Source organism: Mesocricetus auratus, unplaced genomic scaffold (genome assembly GCF_017639785.1).
Source record: "Mesocricetus auratus isolate SY011 unplaced genomic scaffold, BCM_Maur_2.0 Super-Scaffold_100014, whole genome shotgun sequence".
NCBI lineage: Eukaryota > Metazoa > Chordata > Mammalia > Rodentia > Cricetidae > Mesocricetus > Mesocricetus auratus.
Genome location: NW_024429197.1, coordinates 24,137,573 through 24,161,387, shown reverse-complemented (window position 1 = coordinate 24,161,387; position 23,815 = coordinate 24,137,573). Strand labels below are relative to the sequence as shown.

Genomic DNA, 23,815 nt, shown 5'->3' with positions numbered 1-23,815 from the left:
AAAATATTGGTGTTGCTTTGATCCATGTCCTTATCTTTCATTTTCATTCTTGATCTCTCAGAGTGGTTTTGTCTTTTGCTAGAGCTTCACCTGTCCGTGTGCCGAGGTCTCCAGTCTTTTTTCCAAGAGAAATTAGAGCCAGCATAATCCTGCTGGAGACAAGAGATCTGCTCCCTCAGCTCCTTGAATTGCAGGCCTTGTACCTAGATGCCTCCTATCCCTCCACAGGCCCAGGAGAACTCTGTATTTTCCTCCCCACATGCCCTTCCATAATGCCTGGTGCCATCACTAAGCTACCTTGTCAGAAACCTGAGACCCACCCTTTGTCTTGCTACAACCAATTAGTCTCCAAATCCCGTTGAGCACACTTCCCAGAGGCTCCTCTAGGTGGTCTGTTCTAGGCTTGAGCTCCAGTCAAGTCACACCTTTGTTGCATCCTAGCAAAGCACCCTTACCCTCAAGGTCAAGCCCATACTTCTGGGACCTTCAGGGCTCTTGCTTACTTCCCTTAGTGCTCTGCACCCTCCCACTTTCATGTTTACTTAGTTTTTACTGTTTACATTCTGTAAAAGAAACAGACAAGTAGAAGCAACTGCAATAAAATGCCATGAAGGGGCCTGGCGGTGGTGGCCCACGCCTTTAATCCCAGCATTCGGGAGGCAGAGGCAGGCGAATCTCTGTGAGTTTGAGGCCAGGCCGGACCGACAGCCTCCAAAACAATACAGAGAAACCCTGTCTCGAAAAACCAAAAAAAAGAAAAAAAAAAAAAGCCATGAAGGAATCAGAGATTATAAACACATAATCCTCAGACAAAGCTTAATGTGTAGTAGTAGATCGGTAAATATTTGGGATTTCGGGGTTGGGGGGGATGGTGATGCTGGGGACTGTACCCAAGACTTCACATATGCTAAGCACACAATTGATCACTGAACTATGCCACCTAGTCCAGTAGTTTATTGAATGAAGGATAGCTGAGTGGTCCTGTAGAATTTCAGTGTGGGAAGAGTTCTGGGTGTTGGGTCAGTGCTGGACTGGGAAGAAGGAGATTTTTTTCTGGGCATAGTGTGAAGTACTCTATCTGAGAGGTTTGTGCTTCTGGGACTGCAGGCTGGGGCTCCTGCAAGAGTTAAAGCAAAGAATAATAAACACAGCCTTGTTTAAGGAACACTTACTATGTACCAGTGACTTTTTGTGCCACTTACACATAGTCCTATCAGTTAAGTTATTTTTTTTAAAGTTACATCTGTTTGTGTTTGCGTGTGCGTGTGCATGTACTGCTATGAAGCCAGGAAGTCAGAGGAGGACACTTGTGGGAGTTAGTTCTCTTCTTCATGGAGATTCTGGGAATCAAACTCAGTAAGGCAGGGCAACAAGATCCTTTTTTTATTTGCTGAATATTCCTTTTTGTAACACTTTTAAAGAATGTTTAAAAGTTGAGAAACTGAGACTCAGAGAGAGCAGGGATTTGAGACTAAGCTTCTGGCTATAGAACCAGGTGCTGAACCATGGCAGTTGACCATCTGTTGCAGTCCTCATTTTCACCATCCACACTGTGTGATCTGGTAGGATATCCATCTTCTTGTTTGCTCTGAGGGTCAGAGGCTAAGTTATCATCTTGCCTGATGCTAGAGCAATAGACTTTTATGTTCATTTTGGTATGGGGGCATGGTTGGCCGGCAGATGTGGAGGGGATGATTTGGGGTTGCCAGAGAGCTTTCTTGCAAGGCCACAAATAAATGAATCCTCAGATCTGTGCTTTGTTTTGTTGTGTTGCTTTTATTTTGAGACAGAGTCTCACTGTTATAACCTAAGCTGGTCTTGAACTCACTGTCCTCCTAACTCAGTACTAGAATTATAGGTGTGTGCCACTACACTTGGATTCTCTGCTCTGTTTTAAGGAGCCTTTAGCCAATGCCATTTTGGACACCTCATTGTTACGTTTACATTTGGAAACACACACGGCATCTCATCATACTTTGAGCTTATGAGCCTTGCTTCTTACCCATGAGGGTGCCAGTTAGTCCCTAGCACTGAGCTGCATCACCTTTGATTAGCAGCCTGCTGGGGGAATGGGCCACAGTCAGAACTCCCTGCCAGTCTTGACTTGTCTCTTTCCCTGTTACTTTTATCTGTCACTGCAGCACTTGGACTCCCCTCCTGAACTAATTAAGTTTGCATGTGTTTAGACACATTGCCAAATAGGGTTTAGCAAAGCGGAACTGAATTACATCTCTTTCTGAGTAGGGAAGCAAGGGTATATGAACACTTGCTTCATGAACCAGGGAGAAGCATGGCTGACAGTCACTGAGCGTATGTGTCGATGATGGACACCTGCCCTGGCTCTCGTAGAGTTGTAGCAGGCCTGCAAAGCAACCTTTGGATTAGCTCAGAGGTGCACGTGAAGGCACATCTTCCAGAACCCTTAGTGAATTGCAATTCTAAGGCCATATAGTGGAAAAAATGTGAGTTCTAAAGTGTGCTGTCTCCCCATGCACAAGCAAAAGTGAAAGTTGAGTTTAGTGGGATCTCTGTAAACAGTGGACAGGGCTGTGTGTTGTGTACACTCAATCTACCTTGCTTCTAGATCCTACCAGTTAAGTAGCAAGCAGAGTACAGTGTGGCCTTCTTTTAAGTGTGTAGCAATTCTGTAAACAGGAATATCTCAAAGCCCAAATTTTTTGCCTTTTACCTGGGAGGCCCAGTTCCCCACTCAGTCTTCTGTGATCCTGTAAGATGGTACCAAGAGAGGTGGAAGGAAGAAGAATAGAGTTGTTGGGCCAGTGAGTTGATTCAGCAGGTAAAGATAGATGCTTGTAGAGAACAGAGTTGCCCAGAATCTTCCCACACTGGAAATGGGATTCAGCTCAGTGGATCACACTAGTGAAATGACAGCTGTTGGCATGTTTTTGTGACAAACTCATGCCTGCTTTTTTCTAGTACCAGCTGGTCTGATATCAGAGCTGCCCTGTGGTACAATATACCTGGGTCCTATACAGACAACAGTTTAAGGGGCAAGCTGTGTTGTAGACCCCTTTTCTGAAGTAGGAGATCTGTGTATTACGTGCTATACAAGTCAGAAGAGCCATAGGGTAGAGCCTCCATCCTTTACATAAGGCACTAGTGGGTCAGCCTCCCAGTCATGACAGGGCTCTTGATGGGAAAGATTGTTCAGAGTCAGCACAGGCTTCCAAGCACATGAGATATGTGGGGGCAGGGGAGAGGATGTCTCAGAGGTTGTATAGGAATTCTGGACATTTGAGTTGGAGTCCAAGCTTAGAGAGAATGACAACCAGACCTTCTGCCCTCCTTTCAGTTTCCCTAGAGCACTCTCGTCATCAGAGGTGCATTGGGTTAGCCCCAAGAAGGCAGCTTGTGTTGATGGGGTCATGTTTCAGCTGCAGCTAATCCAAGTCACTCGATATAAATCTCCCTGCTGCCTCTTCCTCCCTCCCATCCCCAAGCCACAGACAGGGAAATGAATCCTGGCCCTCACCCTGAATACATCATGGCAGGCTCGCCTCTAATGAGAGAGGGCCATTCATTGTGGGGTGAAGCTCCCTGCAGAGCCTGGGATGCCATTAATTAAAGAAGAGCCACCTGAAGCCAGTCGTGCAGTGCAGCCTGCCACGCTCAGATGGAGTGGTGGTGGGGTAGCCTCGTTAGCCTGACAGCTCCTTGGGCTGAGAGTTCTTGGGCTTGGAGGAGTGAGGGGTGCTCCCCCTCCCCCGGCCTGTGAGCACAGATGCCCCTGGAGCTGGCCTACTCAGAAACATCTGAAGGCCCCTCCTGTAGGTCTGGGCCTGGAACCAGCATTAAAGGAACTATCCATTTCTGAAATGTAGCCAGACCAGCTCCTGGTTCCCAGTCTTTGCTCCTTTTGCATGCTTCATGGCGTCCTAGAACTGCAGGTTAACAGGCCTCTTACCACGCCACCTTCCCTGGGAGTCTTCCTTTGGGTCTGCCTTGGAAGGAGTTCCTGGGTGGAGGGGCCCTGGAGGAGAAGCTCTGTTGTCTGGTAGACAGAGCCTCTGCTGCTCCTTTCTGGGCACTTCTGGCTAGGGTGACAGTACAGCTCCATTGGCAGCCTCATCTTCTCACCCCTGGGAATGAGCAGAGGGTTTAAATCACTGTAGTGATTATAGGAACCCCTGAGTGGAAGTTTTGCCCAGTTAAAACCGGTTAAAGATAAAGATGTTTGCTTAATGATTGATCAGGCTGTGAGGCATTGAAAGTAATAGTGGCTTCATTGGCCTGCTGCAGAAATGAATGGTTGAATGGTTCTTTACTATTTAAAAATGGTCTACAAGCAAGTGTTGCCGCCCAAATTCTAGCCCTAGGACTTAATCTGTAGCTCCCCCAAGGAGCATCTGTGAGCATCTTAGCACCTCCTTTTCTTGGACCCTCTGAGACCTTCCTGTTAGCCCAGAGTAGGACTAGCCCAGGAAACCTCTATGCCTGGATTGTCAGGAAGACAAATTGGGTCCTATGTCCGTGGCTCCATATGAGACTCTGGAAGTCTGGCTTTATTCTCAGTGCAGAGTCTGACAGCTAGGGTTCTTTAAGGCCTCAGAGCCATCTGGAACATGGCTAAGGCTTGTGGTGTCTCTGTCTGTCCTTGAGCTCACCTGACATGGATTGCGGCCTCCTTCCCAGCTACCACCTGTAGGCCGAGATTTGGGCCCTGCTCCTCTGTGTGTGGAACATTTTTTATCTTCTTGAGTCTTGACATTTCCACAGGCATGTGTGTTCTCTGTCAGAATGAAGACTGGAGGGGCTTGTCTCCTAAGCAAGAGCTACTGGTACTCCCAGAAAATATTGATATTTTCTTTTGTGTGAGCTATTTTAAAGCCAGTGTTTCTTTTCTAAGACTTCACTTATTATTTTTGTGGCTCTTGAATATCAGCTTTTTTTTTTTTTTTTTTTGGTCTTAAACAAACACACATGATATGAGCCTACAGGCCTTGTGGCCCAGGCCTGTAATCCCAGCCGCTAAGGAAGTTAAGTTAGGAAATCACAAGGTCAGGGCTTACCTGGGTGGGCTACAGAGCAGTTGAAGACCAACCTGGACAACTTTGTGAAAACTCATGTCAAAATAAAGAGTAGAAAGTGGTCTGGCTACGTAGTTCAATGGCAGATTGCTCATTTATCGTGCCTGAAAACCTAGGTTTGGTCCCTAGTATTCCCCACCCCCCAAATCAAAGCATAAAATAGATATAGTAGAATTTGTAACTATAAGCACATGTCATTTATAACATGTTAAGTTTGTATACAAGTACACACTGTGTCACCATCATCCCAATCAAAACTCTTTTCAATCATCTCATAAGGTCCCTGTGTGCCCCTCCCAGATAGTCACCCCTACCTCTGCTGCTAACCATTGTTGTGACTTATTTTACTCTAGTTAGCTTCACTGGTCTTGACCCTCATAGAAACTAGGTCATACACAATGTACTCTTCTGTGTCTGATGTATTTTATACAATGTAATGTCAGTTTAATTCATGTCATTGTATAGATTAGTTTGGCCTTTTTTGTTGTTTAATACTTGATTGTTTTGCAATACTTCACTTTTGTTTTCTTTTTTTAAAAAATATCTACCTTCTTTGGGTATTTAGCATATGTTAACTGAATAAGTACATTGATGTTCATTTTGATATAGAAATATCTCTGCCTATCAACTTGTTTCAACTCCCCTCACCTTTTCAAACCCATTTCTAGTCCTTTGGTCTTTGGCCTTCCTTCTCTGTTCTGGAACTCACCCTGGTCTCCCTCCTGTCTGAGGTGCAGGTAGGGAGATGCTGACTCCAGGCTCATGGAAGAAGCATTGAGGCATGCTGACTTGTTTATTTCTTCTTTCAGCAGATGAATGTTAGATGCCCACAGTGTGCCCTGCACTGTTTTAGGAACTGAGGGCACACCAGTTCACAAAACATGAGAACTTCTCAAACAGCCTGTCTCCATCAAGATTGCATTCCCCTGTATGTAACTGGCCTGCCCTCTGCCATTTAGACTCTTGTGCCAAAAAAATTGGTCCTGTCCAGGTTCTCCTGTCTAGTGGGGTTCTCCAGGAACTTGGCAGCAGTGGCTTTGACGGGGCTTCTCTGGGTCTTGTGGCCCTCTTCTTCTCTGTTCATGCTGCTGCTGTCACCTCTGCTACCATTGCATGGCATTGAGTATCTCAGTATTGGAGTTTCCCTTCTACTATACTGCAGCTTGATTTCCTCTGTGAGAGGAGAGAATTAATCTCCCAACTTTCCGTGCCTGTAAAGGTGAGTGACCTCTGTTTGGTCAGTGCTTGCCAATCTGTCCTCTAATTCCCAGCAAGGCAATGGAGACATTCCTCTGTACTAACACAGACCACCATTTCTCCCTCACAGACTCTGAGCAGATCAGGACTGGGAAAGACAGGTCAGCTTGCAGCTGTTCCTCAGAGGTTCTGGCTTATGGAGGCTAGACAGGTGTGGCTCCTGAACAGCTTTGCTCTCGAATGCAGTTGGTGGATTTGTAAGGGGGAGATTCTTGGTCATCCCGTTTTTCCTACCCCACTCATGCTGAAAGGGTGGTTGTGTCAGTCTGGTCAGAATGAGATTTCTTTTGTAAGGCTTCTAAAGCGCCTGCAAAGGACAGACACAGCTGTGAGGCAGAAGAGTCGAAGAGCATGGAGTTTGGGAGTTGCAGGCCAGGGAGCCTTGTCTTTCAGTTAGCATGCGGCCTCTGCTTTGTAGAGGGGCTTAGCTTTGTAGAGGTTTGGGAAGGGCAGCTGTGAGTGGGTTGGATAAATTCTCAGTGTCCCTGGCTAAAGGGTGACACAGCTCAGACTTGATAGTTCTGTAAAACTGATTCTTCCAAAGCCTGCAAAGATGTTGGTTTGGGGAAGAAAGCCAGTCCAGAGAATCCCGGGAGTCTGACAGGCCTTTTTCTCTGCAATTCTTTCTTGCAGGCAGCCCGAGGCAGCCTGTCTCTTTGTTAACAGAGTGACAGCAATGTGACACCATGGAAATAATTACTAACAAATCACGGTGCTGACTGCAAACAGCTCTCTGTCTTCAGAGGCATGTCAGGGTGCATTAGAGCAGGACTGCAGGGGTGGCAAAGAGGGCCGAGTGGAGCCTGCTTTCAGGCTCTCCTGGCCTCCCCCACCCCGGCCTCTGTCTGCTGTATCTTACTTCCATGTTCTTGGCCTTTGCCTGTCAGGTCAGCTAAGGGTCAGCTGGGTCTGTAGGTGGCTTGTGGATGGTCTGAGTTTCTTTAGGCAGGTAGCCAGGGCTCCATCTTTGCCAAGAATACAGGGTGCTCTGTTTTCCTGATTCACTCTGCTAGTCAGCTGCTTCACCTGCCATGCTTGAGGGTTTAAGGGTGGCAGTACCTGCAGCAGGACCCAGGGGGCAAGGGAAGCCTTGCATCTGTGTTAGCTCAGCTCCCTTCCCCCACCATCCCTGGTTTCTTCCTCAATTGCCATAGTCAATTTTTGGTAAGTCGACTTTGTCCATTCCCTCTTGGTTAGCAGAGTGATTGCTCTGACTGTCAGGGCTGTAAATAATGTTCCTGTTGTGTGTGGCTGGAGGCAGCACGTCGGGTGGGAAAGGAGGGGAAGGAGGAGCTGCGATGCCTCGGCTCCCTTGCTCTCCCCCTCCCCTCTCATACAATATTTATCCAGGGATGGGAGTCAGATGCAGTGACCTCAGGGGTCACCCAGTTAAATAGCTTCTGAACCTCCCTGCATTCTAATTGCTGCAGTTGTCCTTTGCTCTGGAGACTTCTCCTCCCCATTGTCTGCTGAGGTACACACTAATGGCTGTCCTCCCTGGCCCTGTTGGGAGGCATGGGAGGGGGCAGTGCTCAGTGCTACCTTCCTTTCCTTAGAGATAAAGGAATCCAGGGCCTGTTAACAAGTGGCTTTAGCCAGAGGACACCCTCCCTTGCTTCCCTCTCTACCTCTTGCAGACCTGGCTGGAGGAGTTTCAGGTAATGTGCTTGGTGGTTGGAGCCAAGAACCTTCACTCATTTCCAGTCCTGTAACCAGGACTGTGGGACTCTTGACTTCTTTCTAGGTGGGTTGGCCAGGGGATAGACTCTTGACAGGGATGGGATTATTCTGTGTCCCCATGTTCCCACATACAGAATTTGCAAACATCTAGGAAGTTATATTTCCTCTTTTAATATGCTGCATTTGGCTCAAAGAGTGGCCAAATGCAATCTGTTTGGTTCTTTGGACATCAATTTTAGATGATTGATCATAGTAGCAGGTGTGCCCATTTGTTGATTTAAGAGTGGCATGTATCAGCCATATCCACCCACCAGGATTTCCCTGTAAGTGTCAATTCCTTCCACTGCAGTGCTTCTCCCCTAAGAGTACTTCAGGCAACTACCATGGAAGGTGTTAAGTGTGCACATTCTGAAGGCACAGTCAGCAGTGGCCTGAAATTAGCCCACTGAAACCTTCTCTAGGCCAGGGATGGGGGCGGGGCACCAGGTGATCAGAAGTAATTACAGGGCAGTGTAGACTGAAATGCAGTAAAGACAACAGCAAAAACAGGGAGAAGCACTGTAGGGATAGAGTGGGCCCTGTTCTTCCCTAGTCCACAAGGTAGCCTTATCTCTCCTGAAACCCCTAGGCCTAGAACTTCCAGAGCACAGTTTAAAAGTCCTTCCTTGTTCTAGTGCTGTTGTGCCAGGAGAGTGCTCCATACAAGCAGAATGCTTGCACATCCTGAAAGGATCAGGAGAACTGGAATCAGGGCAGGGGACCAGCCAGAGGTAAAGGTAACAGCTGTGTCCTTGTGCATTTATATGAGCAGTGGCTGGACTATATCCCAGACCCTGATCACAGGAGGATGTCTCTCTTCACAGCCTCTAGGGGGCATCGTAGGCCATACAAACACGGTTCAGGCATAGGGTCAAGATAGCCACAGGCCAGATGGAAACTAGACTAGAATATGTGGGGTATCTTGGAGACAGCTTAAACTACTAGGGAGCTCCTTGTTTCCCTAGCCAAAAGTAAAACAGACCATTAGCCAAGACACTGATCAAAGTACCCTAGAAGCGTCCTATCTGGTCCCCTACCCTGTTCCCTGATATATTCTGTATGGTAAGGAGGTCTGTCCAGGTCTTGGTAGCAGCTACAGCACTTCCCATACAAGAGAGCACTGTGCCATGGGACAGACACTGGAGAGGTACTCACCTTATTTTTTTGCCTAGACAGGCACTGGGAGGTACACGTGACAGGATTTCGGGGCATTTGTAGCACTGGAGAGGTATATGTTACCCTTTTCCCCAGGGTGTTTGTGGCACTTTCGTGCTTCCTGTGGGTTCTGAGCGGGGAGTAAAGGGAGTAGAGATAGTCAGCAGGTGGGCTGTAACTAGGAGCTGACAGAGCTAGGGAGATGGCTCAGCAGTTAAGAGCACTGCTGCTCTGCCAGAGGGCTCGGTTTTGATTTCCAGCACCCACTTGGTGGTTCACAGTCTTCTGTAACTCCAGTCCTAGGACATACATGCAAGCAAAATATCCCATAAAAATATAAATTATTGGGGCTGAAGAAATATCTCATTGGTTGAGAGCGCTGGTTCCTGGTGAGATGGCTCAGTGGTTAAGTGGTTAAGCTGCTCTTCTAGAGGACCTGGGTTCAATTCCTAGCACCCACATAACTCCAGCCCCAGGGCATCCTGTGCTCCCTTCTGGCCTCCTCAGGAATTGCATGCATGTGGTGCATATACTCATACGCATAAAATAATAAATTCATCTCTTTAATAAAAAGCCAGGAATGGGAAATACTTTGCACATAGTTCGTTTAAAGTCTTTAAGCAATGGTTTGGCTCTAGGGACTTGAGGTTTGCTTTCCCTGGGAGGACTAGCAGTCTGGCCTGAGGGACATCCCAGTGCGCCCGCCTGCATTCTGGTTCTGTTTGGGAACTCTCCCTAGCAGCATGTCTGGGAACAGTTCCAGCTGTGCTACCAGACCCAGACGCAGGTGACGGCCTTTCGTCTGTACTGTAGGGAAACCAAGAGGAAATTAAATGTCATCTGCCCCTTGCACAGCAGGTTGCTGCCAGATCAGACACTGTTGATCAGAGTTGTGCAGAGGGCACCCAAGGGAAGGCTTCTGCTGCATCCATGTCCTCTGAGCTGTGGAGACTCCCAGGTGATGGCCTGGCTCAGTCCCACAGCTTTCTCTTTCTGGCTGGATTCACCCTGGCCTGGAGCCCAGCCTAGTTCTGTATGGCAGCTGTGGACTATGCCGTGCCAGAGAGGCATGTATACCAGCGGGAAGGAGTGAGTGAGAAGGGCAGGGTCTGGCAGTAGAGGATACACTGGCGGCAGCAAAGAGACCTGGATTCAAGTCATGGATCAGTTGTTAAATCTTGGGAAAATCTCAAGAGCATTCATGACCTCCTCCAGAAGATAAGCCCCATCTCTGTCTCCTGACATCTGTGGGAAGTAGCTGCACACCTATAGAACAGGTGTGGAGTCTTGTCACCCCATTTTCCTCAGGTCCAGAAGGATAGTGTGTAACATGTTCCTTGGGGCCTCCTTGTGGAGTTAGCTACAGTTGCTGTGAAGTGGTGTGGGCAACAAATTGGCCAGGTTGCTTTCTCTGCCTGGGGCCCTTCCTTTCCTCATCCTCCCAATTGAACAGACCAAGGCCTTGGAGATAAGCCTGGGTGATGGTGATTAAGCCAAGGTGTGAGCCATGCCAGAGGTCACCCATCTAATGGGGCTTAGCTGGCTCCCTCCAGCCTCACACTTGTATGTCTCTTCCTGTTTGAGAGGACATTGATTTGCCCTCCTCTCCCCTCCTCTTGAGGTACTGGGTGGGCCATAGTTCTCAGTTCCTCAATAACATATATTAACAAGGTTTTGGGAAAAGATGTTTTAGTACTGACAGAGTTCTCCCAAGAAAACTCCCCACCCTTCACCTCACCCCCACTCACCAGCTGAAGCATGGCTGCCAGTGGTGAAATTCATTAGTGTTCCCTGACAGCAGTGGCGACAGAGGCACTCACTGTCTGCTTCCCACTCTCTCTCGCTCTCTTGCTGCTGCTTCACGCACACTGGTATTTAAATCTGATGGGCTGCTTATAGACTTCTTGTACCATGACAAGTTTGGGGAGGAGGAGACAGACAAGGAGCCAGCTGTCACGTTGGTATTTCAAACAGTACTCTCTCCTGACCCTTTGCAGGCTCTAGCAAGTGTATCATCTTTCTGAAGCCTGTGGTTGGAATTGTAACCTGCAGATATCCCAGAGGATGGGAGCAATTGTGGAGGCAGGGTGGGCTGATAAGTCAGCAGGGCATTCTCCCAGGGCTATGGGCTGGCAGAAAACAGTGGAGGGTCAGTGCACAGGCTTGTTGAACAGGGAATTGAAGCTGAGTCTCTGTAAGTGCTACAGGGTATTGCCCTCCATCCCCAGGAACAAGGAGGCCCTTCCTCCGTAGTTGTTTATGCTGTGTTTGTCTTCCAGATGGACTTGGATGCTTCTGAATATAGGAACCAGGTTTGAGTAGCTTCTGATTTGAGCATCCCAGGTTTCAACAGTGCTCATAAAGCTGTGGTGATCAGTTAAGGTATCTCCTACTTTGTATCTGGAGTGGGCCTTTGACTTTTGTACCTGGTATTTGTGTGTTTTGCTTTTAAACTTGAAAGAGGAGTCCCTAGCTTCCTCTTTTACCCATAACTCCTCCCCTCAGTCCATTTTTGAAGCTGCTAAGTAATTCTTGAACTTTCTCTTTGCCATTTACCCCCAGATCACTTTTCTAGTGTCTTTCCTTACCTTGCCTCATCTGGCCCAGAAGCATCCCCTAATTGCAGGTTTGATGTCTGCTCATCTTCTATCCAACACTCTCCTGAGTCCCTGGTTTCAAAGTTTGTCTCCCTTGACTGGCTCCTTTAATTCTCATAGACTAGGAGGTGGTAGAGATGACATCGCTTGCCCAAGGACAATCACCACTTGATCAAGTTGCACACTAATGCAACAGAGCCCTAGAGCAGGATTGGGGTGGGGTATGGTGGTATGGTGTACTGCTTGCCCATTGAGGGCCTTTTCAGCTCCAGAGCTCTCCATGGTGGAGGTCACTGAGGAACTGACCAGGCTCCTCTCTTGCTTCCTCAAGTTTTGTTAGTGTCAACAGTGCAGTCATTCCAGACACAGTAGACCGGTCTGTCTGTCAGAGAGGGGTTACTCATAAAACTTACTACGCAAGAAGGGTTTTTTTTGGGGGGTGGGGTGGGTTGTCTGTGTTCTTTTGTTGTTGTTGTTTGGTTTGTTTGTATGTCTGTTTTTCAAGACAAGATTTCTCTGTGTAGTCCTGGCTGTCCTGGAACTTGCTGTGTAGATCAGGTTGACCTTGAACTCAGAGATCTATCTGCCTTTGCCTCTTGAGTGCTGAAATTAAAGGTGTGCTCATAAGTATGTTCTTGAGCTTTCATGGACCACTTTTGATGTGATCAGCACCTATAATCCTACAGTTTCCACTCTCCACATCCAGCATTCTCCTGCAGCCTGTCCTATAGACTTCTAGCCCTCAGATTCTGGCTAGGGTGCCTTTTTCTTATTCCCTGTTCTTGCTGTGCTAGGCCTGGTTGGGGCAAGCCAGTGTTTTCTTTTGGCATGGCATATCATGCAAATGAGATGGAGAGTAACTAGCTTTGATAAGTAGGAGGTTTGAGCATTAATTTTCTTATACATCAACAGTGGCCAGGTGAGTGAATTCAATTATGAGTCCGCTTTTTCTCCACCCTCCTCCCTATGATGTGGTGGTTCAGAGTTGAGACAAGGAACCTGTTGAAATGAGAAACCCCTATTTCCTAGCTTGACCCCCCTTACTAATTCGGGTTAAATTGCTGTGCTATTGCAGTGGTGACACATTGTGTCTGCCTCTGTTTGTATAAGAGGATGCAGTGGGGGAGGAAGGACCAATTTGTGCAGAGATAAAAGGTGTCACAGGCAGATAACTAACGTTCCAGCCTCATGCCTGCTCTCATTGTTGCTCAATTTGCTCCGTCTGTAAGCCCAGCCTTCCCCTCTTCCTTCCTTCCCTCCCCTTGGTCATATTTTACCTCCATGCCACAGTGTAATGATGCCCTGCGTAGTGGGGGAGGAGATAGGCACCTCTGGCTGACAGCCCTTCCTGATAACCAAATTCCAGCCCATCCATCACTAGCCACTCTCCTCAACTTGAGCAAAAGTGATGGTGAAAGGCGGGCTGTTCATCACTCGAGCTCTGTTTATCTCCTCTGGGTGGGGAATGGAAGCAGGAGAGACAAAGAGCCATGTCCCCAGCTAAGTGCTGCTCGAGTTGGTGTGTCTGGCACATGCTGGATGCAGACTCATGTCGTGTAGACTATGGCACTCTTGACTAGGTGGTCCACTAGACAGGGTGTCATGGGTGTGATGTCCTTCCTGGGGCTCAGCCTCTTCACTAACAGAATAGCATAGAGAATTGTGGCAGTTCTGAAATGTAGGACAGCTGGTGACAACACTCTGAGTGCTTGTATTAGAACGGGCAAATAGAGGAAGCAGCATGTACCTCAGAGGTGCCGCTTTGCAGGGTCTTTGCTCTGTCTTCTCTTGACCCATTCCTTTCCAAAGCTGGACCTCTGTGCCTTCATGGTCCACTGATGACTTTGAGACTTTCCTTGTCTACATGTCACAGGAACACAATGGTTTCTACAGATGAGTGGTGTGTACACATTTCAGTGCTGTTAGCCACCAGCACTGACAATCCAAGTCATTCTGAGATCCAGGTGCCATGGCTTTTTCTATGAGTCCTGAGTCTGCTAAAAAGTTACACTCCTGAGGTGGGTTTGTTGGTTAAAATTTGAAGAGAGCAAAGCCTTTAAGGAATAATGTCCACAACTTCTTCCAGCGCAGGTGCCCTCTCTCTTGCTGGACCTGCCTTTTGGTATCTGCCTGCCAGTCTGTCTATCAAACCTCTGTGGTCTCCTCAACTCAAACCTAGTGGCACTCCCCTAAGTTCTGCTCACCAAATCTTCAAAGCTGAGCTCCTGCTTACAATGGTTCCACCTTGGTCATACCCATTAGCAAGGGGTGGGGTATGGGGGCTCCCTTAATGAGCTACTCTCCTGCTTTGGCTGGCGCCAAGCTAGCCACACCTGTTTGCTATCAAGGCTGTCTGGACCAAGCCAGAACAGCTCAGTTGCAGGTGGTAGGCCTGAATTAGGGCTGGGGTGGAAAAGGTGGGGCTCCCTTTGCTTTGTTGTCTGTCTGTGGGGAGAGACATTTTCTTACAGCCCCATCCTCCCATATTGTTCTCTTCTTTCTAAGCAGAAGCTCTCATCTTGTAATCTAAAAGTATCAGCAGGAAACTTGAGAAGGAGCCCATCTTCTCTAACTTCCCCAACCAGAAGTGAGGAGCCTGGCAAGCGTCTGATCATAGAGTTTGAGCTTCTGTGCTGGTCACTTGAAGGGCCAGTGTGCTATGAGCAAGGTCACATGGTAAATGCCAAGGAAGGGCTCTTTCTGGCTCTAGGCCCACAGCATTTGAAGAGTGATCATGTACCTTGCTTTAGAGCCCACAGGCAGGACTGGTGTGCACATGTGGGGGTGGGGGGTGTCCTTAAAAGGGGCCCCTTGTATTCATGAAACTGAGGGAAGTTTTGATTTGGTGGGGTAAAATCCCATTCCTTTTTATGGCCTGGACATAATTGGGTCTTTTCTATTGGCCATCAGTGATGTCATTCCGACCCCTCATAAAGAAGGGGAAATCACACCTGTGGACTTGGTGCATAAAATTTCATTGGGCAACAGTAATAAGCATGACCAGATGATGTTTGGGTAGTTGGGGAGCTTTGTGCCCAGTGTATCCAGCTGCATGGAGACCTGGGCACCATAAACTTGCCTGCACGTTTATGCCCGCAGGCTAGCTCAGGGCCCACTGCCAGTGGCTCTTTTCCTTGGGATCAGTATCTGGTAGAAACTCGGCATTTGGACCCTTTGTGCCAGGAGCCCTTGCCCTTTTCTTTGCCAGATTAGTGGAACCATGTATCTGCTGGCACCTAAGACTGTTGAATACAGATGTGACCTTGGGCACTATCCACCATTCTACCCACCACTACAAGGTTCCAAGCTTTGCCTTCTCAGGAAGGAGTCAAGGTCTCTAGGAGAATATGTGCAGTTGGCCTCATAGTCCATTTCCAGTCCTAGTCTTGACATGTTGCATGATTGAGAAAAATCCTTTCTCTTCACTAAATCTGTTTCCTCATTTGTGTAGGGGATGGTGACCACTCTAACCACCTTATGCTCTCTATGCTGGAGTAGGATTGTGTGATAAAGATGTCTAGCTATCTTCCCATGAGATACCTGGAAGTTCAAGTTCTACCTCTTGATTCTATCTTTCATGAAGTTGAGTCTGGGCCCTGCTATATTTGTACTGCTTATGCTGGGAGTCACAGGGCTGGAATATTCAGAGGAGCACTAGCAACCCTACTCTTCTCCTTGGATCTGCAAATTTCATTCATGGAGCTCCTGAATATGATTAATATTACCCCTTCATACTTCAGTCAGATATAGAATACAGAGAAGCACGTAGGACTGCTGCTGGGCTGTGGTGGTTTGAATGTAATTGGCCCCCATAATCTCATAGGGGTGGCTCTATTAGGAGGTATGGCTTTTTGGAGTATGTGTGGCCTTGTTGGAGGAAGTGTGTCACTGTGGGGGCAGGCTTTGAGGTTTCCTATGCTCAGGATACTGCCCAGCTTCTTGTTAATGTGTGTCAAGTAGTTGAAGGATGATGAAGGTAAGGCTGAATTTCCCTTCAACTTTCTGAGGTGAATTTGTCATTTCAACTGGATTCTCATAGCCAAAGGTCCTAGGAAAAGGAGTCTGTACTTGTGTTCTCCATTCCCTTGTCTCTGACTCTCCCCTCTGCCATTCCTTACCTGGCCTACTGATGTTAACACTCTCCTCACCAAGATCACTTGGGACCTCCATATTATGAAGTCCATTGAGTTTTCTCATCTTTCATCTTCTTTGGCCACTCTATAATATTTGACATTAATAACTTGATTTTAAGCTAAAAAGAATCAGCTCTGTGGCCAGACATGGTGGCACATGCCTTTAGTCCCAGCACTTGGGAAGCAGAGGCAGGTGGATCTCTGTGAGTTTGAGGCTAGTCTGGTCTACAAAGCAAATTCCAGGGCAGCTGGAGCTGTTATACAGAAGAAACCCTGTCTTGAAAACACAACAAACAAAAGTATCAGCCCAGTGTGGAAAAGGGACACATGCTTCCAGAATTTAGGCTAACCACAAGTAATAGGAAGTGGGGTCAAAGGGCATAGGTGACCTCAGGTGCCTGATAACATGAAAAGGGGTGATGAGTTGAGAGAGTCTTGACTCAAGAAGCATTATCTTCTTAGGAGCCGTGCAGAGACACAAGGCCTGTGGCCTGGAGAAGGATACCAGGTGAGGGAAGCTTTCTGAGCTCTCGGACTTTAGGAAGATTCTGGGAAGAAAGTGTGGAAGTCTTGTTCTCTGTAATTTCCTTTATTTTCTTTTGAGACAGGGTTCATTAGGTAGCATTGACTGTCCTAGAACTCATTGTGTAAACCAGGCTGGCCTTGAACTCAGACTCAGAGACACACTTGTCTCTGCCTCCCCAGTGCTGGGGTTGAAGGCATGTCGACCACGTCTGACGTTTTCTATAATTTTTGAAGATTCATTTTCCCTTCTCTGACCCTGTGTTACTCAGTTTTCTGTTACTGATATATACCCGGGATACCAGTTTTTAAAAAAGGAAGGCTCTTTCCTTGCTGCCCTTTTGGAGGACTGGGAATGTAGCTCAGTTGGTAGAATACTTACCTAGCATGCCTAACACCCTGGTTTGACCCTAATGCTGCCTGAAAGTGTAGTAGCACAGGCTTCTAATTCCATTATTTGGGTGTTGTAGTCAGGGTGGTTACATGGGACCCTGTTTAAAAAACAAAAAACAAACACATACCAGGAGCTGGATGTGATAGTGTATGCCGTTAGTCCCAGCACTGAGCAGAAACAGATCTCTTGAGTTTTCTACACAGTGAATTCCAGGCCAGCCAGGGCTATAGAGTGAGATCTTATCACAAACAAACAAACAAACAAACAAACAAACAGGGGCTAGAGAGATGTCTCAGTGGTCAAGAGCACTGGCTGCTCTTACAGAGGACCCAGGTTCATTTCCCAGCATCCATATGGCAGCTTACAATCGTCTGTTACTCCAGTTCCAGGGGATCTGACATCCTCTTCTGACCTCTGACAGTGCCAGGCACGTACTTGATGCACAAACAAAACACTCATGCATATAAAATAAAAAAATAAATCTAAAACAAACACACACACACCCCCCCAGGGCAGTAGGGAAGACCACAATATACAACAGTACCTACGGGAAGACCACAATATACAACAGTACCTACCTCACAGGATTACTTTGAGGGAAAATGTAAGTAGGAACCCTAATGTGTTAAGAATAGAATTTAGGCCGGGCGTTGGTGGCGCACGCCTTTAATCCCAGCACTTGGGAGGCAGAGGCAGGCAGATCTCTGTGAGTTCGAGGCCGGGCTGGTCTACAAGAGCTAGTTCCAGGACAGCCTCCAAAGTCACAGAGAAACCCTGTCTTGAAAAACCAAAAAAAAAAAAAAAAAAAAAAAAAAGAATAGAATTTAACAAATTAGAAAGTAGTAACAGTTGATTTTAGTCTGTGTAATGTCTCTTGGAACTCATATTTGGTTCTGAGGAATGGCTCTGACCTGGTATCCGTGTGCTGATGGTGGGACAGCTTCCTGAGCTGGGGTCTGCCAGTGTGCTGACCTGTGGTGTCTCTGTTTTGTAGACTTTTCTTTGTTTTTCTTTGTAGCTTAAGACTCCACACTTGGGACATGTGTGTTTTCAACTTGTTCTCTCTCCTCTTTTTTTTGTAGGCTCCCAGGCCAGTGCCATTATTTAGGCTTGCCAGTGGCGGATTACTTCAAGCAGTGGATTAATCTGAAAAAGGTACCATCTGAGCGTCCCCAAGGCCTTTGGTTCTTGTGTACTTGAGACACTTTCTCTCCCCCAGCTCTTGTGTCTTTCTTTTCTCAATATTCCTTCTTTCTCTTCCCTGGATATTACGCACTGAAATGTCAATATTTTGGGGGATGGGGAGCTGCATGAAAGTCAGGCTACTGGGTGGAGTCCGAATGGTGTCTTCTAAACATACATAGAAGTCCTAGTTAAAGGGATTTTCCCCCCCTGAATCTGTGGGCTGAGCTGTGTTGTCACTAGGAGAAACATGGTCCTCATTGATCTAATTTATATACTGCTGAGTGTGATCTGTGCACCTCTAGTTTGGAAGAGGTGTTTGCCTACAATGGCTTTGCTTTCACCTGGCCCTTAGCAGAACCTTGTTAGTGTAAGGGAGGACAGCAGGTGGAAGCTAGAACCCTTGGAGCATAAAGGAGGTTCTTGGCACTAATGCATCATTGTAGACCTTGGAGAGTTAGCATGGGGGTATGAGCCTTTAAAGTACCCTGTATAGCCAAGGATAGTTCCCTGATGGAGAATGAGTCACCCAGAAAATCAGCCTCCCCTAGCATGTGCTGTGCTTCCTAGGTAAGCAGAAGAAATGATTCAGAAATTGGGCTTCTTGGTTCTTTGCTCTAGAGGAATTACTGTTCCAGAAGACCAAGACCTCTGGTGGAATGATGCCCACATGTCATTCTGATGGAGAAAAATAGCACTGGAGCAGCTTCAGGATATACTTGATGGCAGCCAGTCCGCTTAGTGACTATCAGGAATCTTGAAGAAGGGAAACCACATCAGGGTCAGGATGGAAGCTCCCTGTCGGCTTAGGAAAAAGAGGCTATTGCAAGACCACATTAGATACTGTGAAGAGTGGGATCTTATACTGGATAACCAAGGAAGCAGGGGTATGCCAGGAGGAGACTGCCTTGTAGGCAGAAAGAGCAGCCTGCTCTTGGTGTGTGCGAGTGGTCAAAGCTAAACATGGTTATGGAAGAACGAGGGGTGGGGGATGGACTTGTTCTGTGAGTATTTGCTCCACACCGAGACGATGTGGTCTTGGTCCCATGCTTTGTTTTCCTTTTGCCTGGTGTGCATCCTTTGTACTTTTTGCTCCCTGGCCCCCCACCTCCTGATGATCACTTACATAGCTGAGTCTCTGACACTGCTTCTCATCTTTGACTGAGGAGGCTAGGCTGTCCTACTGCCAAGCCTTGGTCTGGCTGTCTCACTTCGTGAAATGTGCCCCTTGCCTCTTGTCATCATCATCAGGCATATTCCGTCCCCCTAGAAGATGCAGTTCAGACATCATTTCTGCTGAACTTCTCTTGCTGTGAGGCTCCCTGGACTTGGGATATCAATTTAGTCAGTTAGAAACAAGTCCATGCTTGTTTACTTCCAGGTGTGTCCATCTGCAGCACAGAGACCGAGCCTGGTTCTTGCCTGTGTCCTCAGTGGTTGGACTGGGGTCAGTTAGTGTCGGAGTATGTGTGCTTGCTGGCCACCTCCTCATTGAGAACTAGATGCATAGAGACTGTCTTGGGTGGAGCAAGGCATGCCTGTGTGCACAGACATGCTGTCCAGGAAAACAGTGTGCCAGCTGTCAAAGCTCATCTGAGGTTGCTTGCCAGTCTCAACAAATGCAATGTGAAGACCCGGCCAGGCGAGGCAGGCACTGACCATGAACAATTGCTCTGTGAAGTTGACTTGACTTTTTGGTGTGTGATAGCTCTCTGCCTTTAGGTTCCTAGGCAGAAGGGCAGGAGAGCAGCTGACCCATATGGTAACACTAGGGTCACCTTGGTGCTCCAGGCCGTCTTGAGCCCTTTCAATCAGTTCTCTACTGGACTGCCAAGATACTGAAGAAAAGAATGGGTTTAAAGGGAAACTGAGGACTCTATTCCCATCGGACCTTATGTTTTCATCTTGTGAGGTAATCCAAGCAGGCTTGGGGAAAACAAGAGGTCTTTCTGGTCCCTTCCTTTCAAGCTCCCAGCTATATCGTTTCAGGTGTGTGACTATGTGAGTCACTAGATATGAACTCAGCATCTGCTTTTCCCAAGGCTCTAATCTGCAAAGAAATGGAATAATGTCTTTTCAGCTCTCCTCTCCATCAGAAACTGTGAACTGCCTCAGAAAGAATACCTTTTCAACAACCGTGTTTTAATGTCTCCTACCTCCACCTACTTCCCCTGTAGCAAAGTGGCAAAGGCCACTGTGGCTGACATTTGGGATGTTGTTAAATGATCTTAGATTTTTATTGAGCTGTCAACTTAAAGAATACTTGAAGCTCTGCTCCCAGCTCTTTCCAGGAGATTAGAGATGTTACTAGGGGATAGGAGAATATACATGTATGCAGAACACACACACATATGTGTTCTAACTCCATCACTTTGGATGGTTCACAGTACAGAGAGACTTAATTCCATTTATTGAATGAATGACTACCAAGGCATAGGAAATGTGAGAAAAGGAAAGGGGCATGAGGTAAAGCTGGAAGGAGATGCCAGAGCTTGTAGAGCATATTTTGATTTTGGCTTTTATCTTTAGGATAAAGAGGAGATACTAAAAGGGTACTAAAATGAAAATTGAACTCATTTGATTTTTTTATTTTGTATTGAGACAGAGTTTTATGCTGTAGCCTAATTGGACTTGAACTTTTGACATTCCTCCTGCCTTAGTGTTCAGTGTTGGAATTATAGGCATGAGCCACTATGTCCACCTCATTTGGGTTTTTAAGAAGATTCTGTGACTACAGTATAGAGAATTGCAAGAGACCAGCTACTGGTTTTTCTAAATGGGTTTGGTGTTTGTAGGTGGGACATTTAAGCCATTGTTTACATAGCATTACTGAAATTGTAGAGTCTCAGGCCTCTGCTTATTGATTACCAGTTTTGACCCTCTTCTAATAATTGTACAACCAGATATGTGCATGCTTGCCAGGCGTTGGTGGCACACTTTAATCCCAGCACTCAGGAGGCAGAGGCAAGTGGATCTCTTTGAGTTCAAGGCCAGCCTGGTCTAAAGAGCAAGTTCCAGGACAGTCTCCAAAACAATACAGAGAAACCCTGTCTCGAAAAACCAAAAAAAGAAAAAAAAATATGTGAATGCACATACACATACACACAGATCTTCAGTAGCCCATGGAGGGTGGGATTGGAAAGCACTGTTGCTGGTTTGAGAGTTGTAAAATAAGATCATTGCCATAGTCCAGGTGGAACATGGTAGTTACTTGGTTTATATGTCTAGCTGTGGAAGGTAGAGAACTGGGATGGATTGTAGAATGATGAATGTTGTAAACAATTCTGTTAGGATACAAACCTACAGGTTCCTAAAAAATCCCAGTACTAGCTGATTGTGGCCATTCAGGCCTGTAATCCTAGAATTTAGAAGGCTGAGATAGGAGAGTTGCCTTTAATTCAAAGCCAGCCTGAGCTACAGAGTTAAAGACTAATCTGGGTTACAGAGTAAGACCTTGTCTCAAAAACCAAACTAAACAACAAAATCTCTTACACTAAGAGAAGTCATGCAGTAGAAATGATCTAGGCGGTGCAGCACACAGAAACTCCATCGTAGCCTAGCGAAGAAAGATAGATGTCTACTTTAATTGATAATGTATGGTCTCATAGCTAAATGAGTAAGAAATATATAAATGCCATAATAAATATAGCACTTACTTTGGACTTTAAAAAAAAGTTTGCATGTAGAAATGGCTGTAATAAGGGCTGTAGTTGGTAATTGGTGAATTACTGTGTGTGTGTGTGTGTGTGTGTGTGTGTGTGTGTGTGTGTGTTGGGGGGGCAGGGCTATCTTAAGTCAAATGGGAAATTGTAACTAGAAGGTTGTGGTTGTAGCATGTCTGATGATCTTAGTGGCTGTTAGGTGTTATAGATGTGCTTGCTTGCATTTTATATGATTTGGCAGAGTTAACCAACTTTAGCTTCCTTAATCTCCTCTATCTTTGTAAGTCAGAATCTCACTATTTAGCCCAGGCTGGCATAACACTTAGAATTCTTCTGCCTCTACTTCAGAAGTGTGGGGATTAAAGGTATACATTACCACATCTGACTCATCTAGTATATCATTCAGAAAAAAATGACAGAAACAAATAAAAATTGACTTTATGGTAAATTATTCTTTAATACATAAGTTACATTGGGGCAGGTTTGTACTTTGAAAGGGAGTGTTATGGCAGTACTGACTGTGTGACAGACAGGAAATGGTGATTGGTTGTTAGAGTTACGGGTGAAGGAAGCGGCTATTACGGCCCTAGAGTTTATAAGTGAACACCTAGATAAATTAGATTAATTTTCTGTGATAGTAGAAGGAGAAGCTTAAGATAAAAAAAAAAAACTTGGTATGTGACTGTTAAATTTAGATGTCTTTGAGCAATTCTGTGACTGTTGAAGAGGTGGTTTGAATGTAAGTCTAGGGCTAAATAAAGGATGAGCTCTGGGGAGGAGGTACTGACTCAGACAAGTTGTTGACATATCAATGTCAAATGAAACCATGGAAGTACATGGTATTGCCAAAGAAGAGCATCTAGAACAAGGAAAAGAAATCCCAGAGCAGAACACTGAGATACCATACTAGATAGATAGAAAATGAGGAGTCAAAAGGAATGGTCTCTAACAGAAATAGCTGCTGTTTATTGTTTTCCTATTATGTTCTAGACCCATTGTCTTAGTCTGTTTTCTGCTGCTTTTGACAAAATACTACAGACTTGGTAAGTTATAAAAAAATAGAATTTATGTGGCTAACAGTTATGGTCGAGGCTAGGACAGTTGAGCTCCAGAGGCATCATCTGGTAAGAACCTTGCTGCATCATGGGATGACTTCACATGACAGGAGACAGAAGACCAAGTGGTCTAGCTCCACCCTTAAACCTGTGCCTTTTTTGCAAGAATGGCATTGATTCATTCCTGTGGGTAATTCCCATGCCCTAGTGGTCTTCTAAAGGCCCCCAACTCCCAGTTAAATTTTAACATGGAGTTTAGGGAGTGCAGACATTTAGTCATTAGATCTGTGCTGCTTATTAAAGTTTCCACTGGTATATGTGGCAGTACATCATTTGGAACATATTTGGTATGATTGAGATAATTCTTAATTTGTATTAAGATTTAATCAATTTTAATTAAAAATTTCCTTGAGAGACTTTTGAGTATGTTTAAAATACTTGAGTTTGAGATGCTACATTTTATTTTATTTTGGTTTGTTGAGACAGGGTTTCTCTGTGACAATCCTGGCTGTCCTGGAACTCATTCTGTAGACCATGCTGACCTCAAACTCAGAGATCCACCTGCCTCTGCCTCCTGAATGCTGGGATTAAAGGTGTGTGCCACTGGCCACCTGAGATGCTACATTTTAAACTATTAATTGTACAAAATCTAAAACATTGTTTCTGATAAAGAGTTTGCTTCCTGAGATGTGATATAACTTCAGACTTGGTCTGAAGAAAGGCCAGATTATCTCATAATTTTTATACTACTATTATGTTAAAAATGATATTTGGACATATTTATTAAATGATCTCATGTTTTATTTAAAACTATTTGAAACCTTTATCATTATTTTTTATGTATTTGCATCATGAATGTCTACCTTGTGTGTGCAGTACTTGCAGAAGCCAGAAGAGGGCCTCAGATCCCCAGAACTAGAGTTACATATGGTTGTGAGCCACCATGGGGGCTGCTGAGAATCAAACCCAGGTCCTCTGGAAAAGCAGCCCATGCTCTTAACCACTGAGCCATTTCTCCAGCCCCACCATGTTTTAACTTTTAATGTGACCACTATAAAACTTCAGCTCTCTTGTATATTTGCATTGTTTGT

At 46.1% G+C, this 23,815-nt stretch overlaps 1 protein-coding gene across 7 annotated transcripts in view; it reads left to right on the top strand.

Moving 5' to 3' along the window:
* Eri3 (ERI1 exoribonuclease family member 3) overlaps positions 1–23,815 on the top strand; it is a 125,139-nt gene that overhangs the window by 45,268 nt on the left and 56,056 nt on the right. For all 7 annotated transcript variants that reach the window (XM_013123425.3, XM_013123424.3, XM_013123423.3 and 4 more), the window contains one exon: positions 17,908–17,980. In XM_013123425.3, coding sequence (XP_012978879.1) covers positions 17,908–17,980 — 73 coding nt within the window. The remainder of the gene's footprint in view (positions 1–17,907; positions 17,981–23,815) is intronic.